Source organism: Maylandia zebra, linkage group LG18, assembly GCF_041146795.1.
Source record: "Maylandia zebra isolate NMK-2024a linkage group LG18, Mzebra_GT3a, whole genome shotgun sequence".
Lineage (NCBI taxonomy): Eukaryota > Metazoa > Chordata > Actinopteri > Cichliformes > Cichlidae > Maylandia > Maylandia zebra.
In genome coordinates, this window is record NC_135184.1 from 20728222 (window position 1) to 20734163 (window position 5942).

Here is a 5942-nt window from a genome sequence, read left to right on the forward strand (position 1 = left end):
CGCTTCTCTCCTTCGTTGTCACTTTCAAAACCAAAGAAATCCTCGTTGTCAGTGTCAGAGTCGAACACCCTCAGAAGGGCCGTGGCGGTGTCCTCCTCTCCATCATGCAGCAGTCCAGCCCTTCAAAATCCGTTGGTGATCGTGGATGTTTTCGCACTTTTCCACGCTGTCAGAATCCACCGGTGGAGTTGGGCATAACTTGGTTTTCGCAAGTTTATCGCCGCTCGTCATCCACGCCTCCCGCTGAACGCGTAGCGCTACTTTGAAGTTTGTTTTTCGCGCTACTTCGTACGGCACTACGTTGCCTGGCGGACGGACATGTGACTAACATACCACTCTTGAACCCCGATCCTTCCGCCAGGCAACGTAGTGCCGTACAACAGCGGAACAAACAAAACAAATCGTCTTACGATATGACAAAAATCATGGACAATCCATAGAAAAGCCGCACCTGACTAAAAGCCGCAGGGTTCAAAGCTTGTGCAAAAAGTTAATTAAAATGTGAAATACATAAATAATTAATTAAATGTGTCAATAATTAATTAATTAAATGTGTCAATAATTAATTAATTAAATGTGTCAATAATTAATAAAAATGTGAAATACATAAATAATTAATTAAATGTGTCGATAATTAATTAATCACATGTGTCATAACTATTTATTTAATTAATTAATTCCAATTTTAATTAATTATTGCCACATTTAATTAATTATTTAATGGTGTATTTAATTAATTCATTATGGCAGTCCTGGCACTCCATACCTTTTGCTCTATTTTCACCTGTAAAGCAGGAGCGGGGTAGGCGGAGGTTTATCCTGGTGCAGGTGTGCCGCAGCAGTCAGTTGAAGAATCCGCGAGTTTCTCTGAGTTTCCCATTACGTGGTAGCGCACTCGGTGCTTGCTTGGAAGTTTAGGGGGGGGCTTTTCGCAGTAAAAATAAGTTTTCTTCCCATACACAATGCTAATGGACGCTAATGTTTTTGCCACTTTTTATGGAATCAAACTCAAAATAAGGTCAGTACTTCCACACTTTAAACGCTGCACGCTCATACTCTCTCCCGCACTCGATATATGATCCGTTGTTGCTCTGCACACAGCTGTTGTCACGAACGTCGCACTTGCTTACGTCACTGTCATGAGACATTCTTGCAAAAAAAATCACTGTTTTAGTAACGCAGTAACGCAGCGTTCCTACGGCAAAGTAACGGTAATCTAATTACCGTTTTTGCAATAGTAATCCCTTACTTTACTCGTTACTTGAAAAAAGTAATCGGATTACAGTAAAGCGTTACAAGTAACACGTTACTGCCCATCTCTGCTGTCGACCCAGCTTAAATGGGGTTATTTTCTGCAATTTTGGCAATACAAATTATAAAAGCTTTTGTAACACACTTGGCTTTACTTACGTTTATTTTCAGATGAAATTAATCAAAGATGTGACACGATGTTTCCAGCAGCCATGCAGAATAAAAATGGGTCCCGGTCTATTTCTGGTGGGCGTGTTCAAGTGCAAATTACTTTGACTCAAATTAAAGATATTATCTGTTCAACATGAAAAGAATTATATGTTTTGAGAGAAATCAAAAACTTTGCGTTGTGTCCTTTGTACAGATATTTAGTTTCATCCAAATCAAAAGTGGTATTTTAAAATGCAAAAAGAAAGGGTTTCACAATCAAATCAATGATTTTATTCTGTTTTGAATGGCACTTATTAGATTGAATGAATGACTGCATGTTAGACTTTTTTCCGTGTACCAATTAAGCATATTAGGTGATGTGCATCTTTGTAATGAGAAGGGGTGTGGTCTAATGACATCAACACCCTATATCAGGTGTGCATAATTATTAGGCAACTTCCTTTCCTTTGGCAAAATGGGTCAAAAGAAGGACTTGACAGGCTCAGAAAAGTCAAAAATAGTGAGATATCTTGCAGAGGGATGCAGCAGTCTCAAAATTGCAAAGCTTCTGAAGCGTGATCATCGAACAATCAAGCGTTTCATTCAAAATAGTCAACAGGGTCGCAAGAAGGGTGTGGAAAAACCAAGGCGCAAAATAACTGCCCATGAACTGAGAAAAGTCAAGCGTGCAGCTGCCAAGATGCCACTTGCCACCAGTTTGGCCATATTTCAGAGCTGCAACATCACTGGAGAGCCCAAAAGCACAAGGTGTGCAATACTCAGAGACATGGCCAAGGTAAGAAAGGCTGAAAGACGACCACCACTGAACAAGACACACAAGCTGAAACGTCAAGACTGGGCCAAGAAATATCTCAAGACTGGTTTTTCTAAGGTTTTATGGACTGGCGAAATGAGAGTGAGTCTTGATGGGCCAGATGGATGGGCCCGTGGCTGGACTGGTAAAGGGCAGAGAGCTCCAGTCCGACTCAGACGCCAGCAAGGTGGAGGTGGAGTACTGGTTTGGGCTGGTATCATCAAAGATGAGCTTGTGGGGCCTTTTTGGGTTGAGGATGGAGTCAAGCTCAACTCCCAGTCCTACTGCCAGTTTCTGGAAGACACCTTCTTCAAGCAGTGGTACAGGAAGAAATCTGCATCCTTCAAGAAAAACATGATTTTCATGCAGGACAATGCTCCATCACACGCGTCCAAGTACTCCACAGCGTGGCTGGCAAGAAAGGGTATAAAAGAAGAAAAACTAATGACATGGCCACCTTGTTCACCTGATCTGAACCCCATTGAGAACCTGTGGTCCATCATCAAATGTAAGATTTACAAGGAGGGAAAACAGTACACCTCTCTGAACAGTGTCTGGGAGGCTGTGGTTGCTGCTGCACGCAATGTTGATGGTGAACAGATCAAAACACCGACAGAATCCTTGGATGGCAGGCTTTTGAGTGTCCTTGCAAAGAAAGGTGGCTATATTGGTCGCTGATTTGTTTTTGTTTTGTTTTTGAATGTCAGAAATGTATATTTGTGGATGTGGAGATGTTATATTGGTGTCACTGGTAAAAATAAATAATTGAAATGGGTATGTATTTGTTTTTTGTTAAGTTGCCTAATAATTATGCACAGTAATAGTCACCTGCACACACAGATATCCCCCTAAAATAGCTCAAACTAAAAACAAACTAAAAACTACTTCCAAAAACATTCAGCTTTGATATTAATGAGTTTTTTGGGTTCATTAAAACATTGTTCAATAATAAAATTATTCCTCAAAAATACAACTTGCCTAATAATTCTGCACTCCCTATAATAACAAATAATAATTGTTGTGGCGTTTTATGTGTTTTTTCTTTGCTGTTATAACAGAATAATTTGAACAAACGTGTCCAGATGTAGCTTGAACTTTAGTGACCTTAACTCAAGTCTGGATGGATTTGCACATAATTTAAAAAAAGAAATACACACTTAAATCAGAATACTTCTATTATTGATTTTGACCAAGAAATCACCTCAAAACAGCACACACAAATGTATATTTATGTTAACCTTAAAATGAGTCAGAGGAGCCTACCTGACTAAAAAAGAAGAGAAGTGAAATTGCTGCACGTATTCAGACTTTATTGTTCATTTGAGACACAAACTCCTATAAAATATTGGTTTTAATTCTGACACCGCCACCATGTTCTAAAGCTGCAGATTGTTACTGTAACCCATGAGGGTCTTGGCCAGGGGAGAGGGCCAAGACCCTCTTTCGGTGGGAAAGTCACCACCGAAAGTAATCAACCAAACTCTACATGTCAATGTTGTTCTGTTTACTCATTTGCTATTCAAACTATGCTTGTCTGAGCTTACAGAGGGAATAACAAATGGCCAATGAAGGTGCTGTGGTTGTTGTTATTATCAAAAATCCAGGTGTCCGGACGGAGCCTCATGTACACCTGGTCTCCTGCAGCCAGCTGCAGAGTCATGCCATTGGTGGCTGACTCATAGCGATTTCCAGCAGCATGGTTGTACACTGTCACCATCTGCTCTCCATTCTTCATCAGACGCAGCCCCATCGGTCTAGTTGATAAATTATGACCAGAGAAGCTGAAGTAATAAACTCCTCTGACCGGAGCAGTGAAAATACCTGGAGATGATGGACACAGTTACAACTTATATGGCTTAGTGGTAGTGAAAGCACTTATCTAACAAATAAACTCATAAATGTAAGAATACATATAATTATTGTAAGTTTACCTGTTGCAGGGTTGTAAGAGCCTGAGTTAAAGTAGACATTTTTGTAAGTCAGTGTGATCTCTGCACTCATTGGTCCAGTATTTCCAACATTGCCGATAGATGCTCCAAATGCCACACGGCTGCCTGGAGATGCATGGAAATATGGGATTATTTGTTTGGTTTGACAACAACAAAACCTGAACCTGTATCAGTACACTGATAAAGATCTATACATGTCAGAATAAAACCTCCAGCTGTGTTATGTTCTTACCTTGGATTGATGATTTCAGATCTGCCAGCTGTTTCTCAGCATTATTCAGCTTGGATTCTAGTTGTCGTAATATTAGGAAAAGTTGTTCATTTGTCCCAGCACAGAGTTGAGGTGTCTCAACAAGGGAGCCTTCACTTTCAGATGCTTGGCCATCCACCTGAGGGAAGGCAGCTGCACACAGAAAGAAGAGGCATAAGGTTAAGACTGCAGTCTTCATCTTTTCAGAATTTCTGTTCATCTGTGTTAGTTCCCCCCACAAGGCTCTAGATATATACTGTATCACAAAGACGGAAGTGTCCCTATTTTTTTCCTTTCCGATAAACAAGCACAAAGAAAACTGGGAGACAATAATTATGTGATTGAGACAAGATAACAATTCATGAAAAACCTGTTTTAAGCCCCATGAATGATCCTTCTCTTTATAAGCGGTGTAACATGAGTGGTTCATTGAAATAACAGCAGAAAAAGCAACTGTCTGTCAGTACGCAGTGAGTAATGTTGGACTTCTCGCTGGAAATCAGCAGCAGTAGTAGTCAACATTATAAATAGCAATTTCAGCTACATTCTAAGGTGAACTTGAACGCAACATTTAAACTGAGAATTTTTATACTGGAGATTACAAAGTAAAAGTTGTGAAAGCATGCAAATGCAATACAATAGTCTAACAAGCAAACCTACTGTTAGAATTAAGGCATCCAGCTGTCCTGCTCTTCTTTATCACTCATGCTCCTTCTTGTTTGAGGTTATTTCTCTGCATGCTTATAGAAGGCAGTGTGAAACAATACATGTATTAAGGCTAATTTACACCACGGAGCACTGCTCCAAGGAGTCTGGCGTAGCTTTAACAGTGTCTGTGAAGCTGGATTCAAGAAAAAAAACACAAGTTTTTTTAGGGCATGTGTAGGACCATCTTGTGCCAGTACAGAATGTGATGTCACTAGCTTGGTTGGTTGTTTACTACTAATAAACCCAATTAATTAATTTAAGTTAACTAGTGACAGAACTGGGTGTTTAACAAGGAAGCTAAAAAATAGGAGTTTACATTTACGCTGCCCCTGGTTGCAGCAATGAGTTTTATGTTAAAAACCAACTACATACTTTCACTCAGTTTGTTAAGTAGAAAGTGGTCGTTTTTTCTTGCTGGTATGCTGATGGATACTGGGAGTCCCTTTTGTGCTTTGGTGACAAGTAATGTTTGTGGTGTGATGCATGTGTAGAAACATGTTAACTGTTTGGATGTGCTTGGGAAAACAGACGATTTTATTGCATAAAACTGTGCTGAGCGGATTTTGTGAATACCTGCTCTGACAGCTGATTGTACCATTTGGTCTCTACATACAACCCGATGAGTTCATAGTGAATAGTGTGCTTATATGGTGCTAAGAAGTTTAGTGGTAGTGAAATGCAGCACTTATCTAACAAATAAACTCATAAATGTAAGAATACGTATAATTATGTTAAGTTTACCTGTTGCAGGGCTGTAAGAACCTGAGTTAAAGTAGACATTCCTGTAGAGCAGTGTGATCTCTGCACTTATTGGTCCAGT

At 39.8% G+C, this 5942-nt stretch overlaps 1 protein-coding gene across 1 annotated transcript; it reads right to left on the reverse strand.

Moving 5' to 3' along the window:
* Nucleotides 1-3515: 3515 nt before the first annotated feature.
* Nucleotides 3516-4613, reverse strand: LOC143413666 (complement C1q-like protein 2). The gene is made up of 3 exons (XM_076876997.1): nt 4397-4613; nt 4147-4269; nt 3516-4036 (listed from the first exon to the last, which is right to left on the reverse strand). The coding sequence occupies exons 1-3, from the start codon at nt 4611-4613 to the stop codon at nt 3756-3758; spliced, it is 621 nt and encodes a 206-aa protein (XP_076733112.1). The 3' UTR covers nt 3516-3755.
* Nucleotides 4614-5942: the final 1329 nt, after the last annotated feature.

Bases quoted from the DNA above. Each gene is read 5' to 3' on its own strand.
- LOC143413666 (XM_076876997.1), bottom strand. From the start codon at position 4,613: ATGAAGACTGCAGTCTTAACCTTATGCCTCTTCTTTCTGTGTGCAGCT. The intron at 4,270-4,396 runs GTAAGAACATAA...ATGCATCTCCAG, and splicing joins TCTGAAATCATCAATCCAAG to GCAGCCGTGTGGCATTTGGA. The intron at 4,037-4,146 runs GTAAACTTACAA...CATCATCTCCAG, and splicing joins CTCTTACAACCCTGCAACAG to GTATTTTCACTGCTCCGGTC.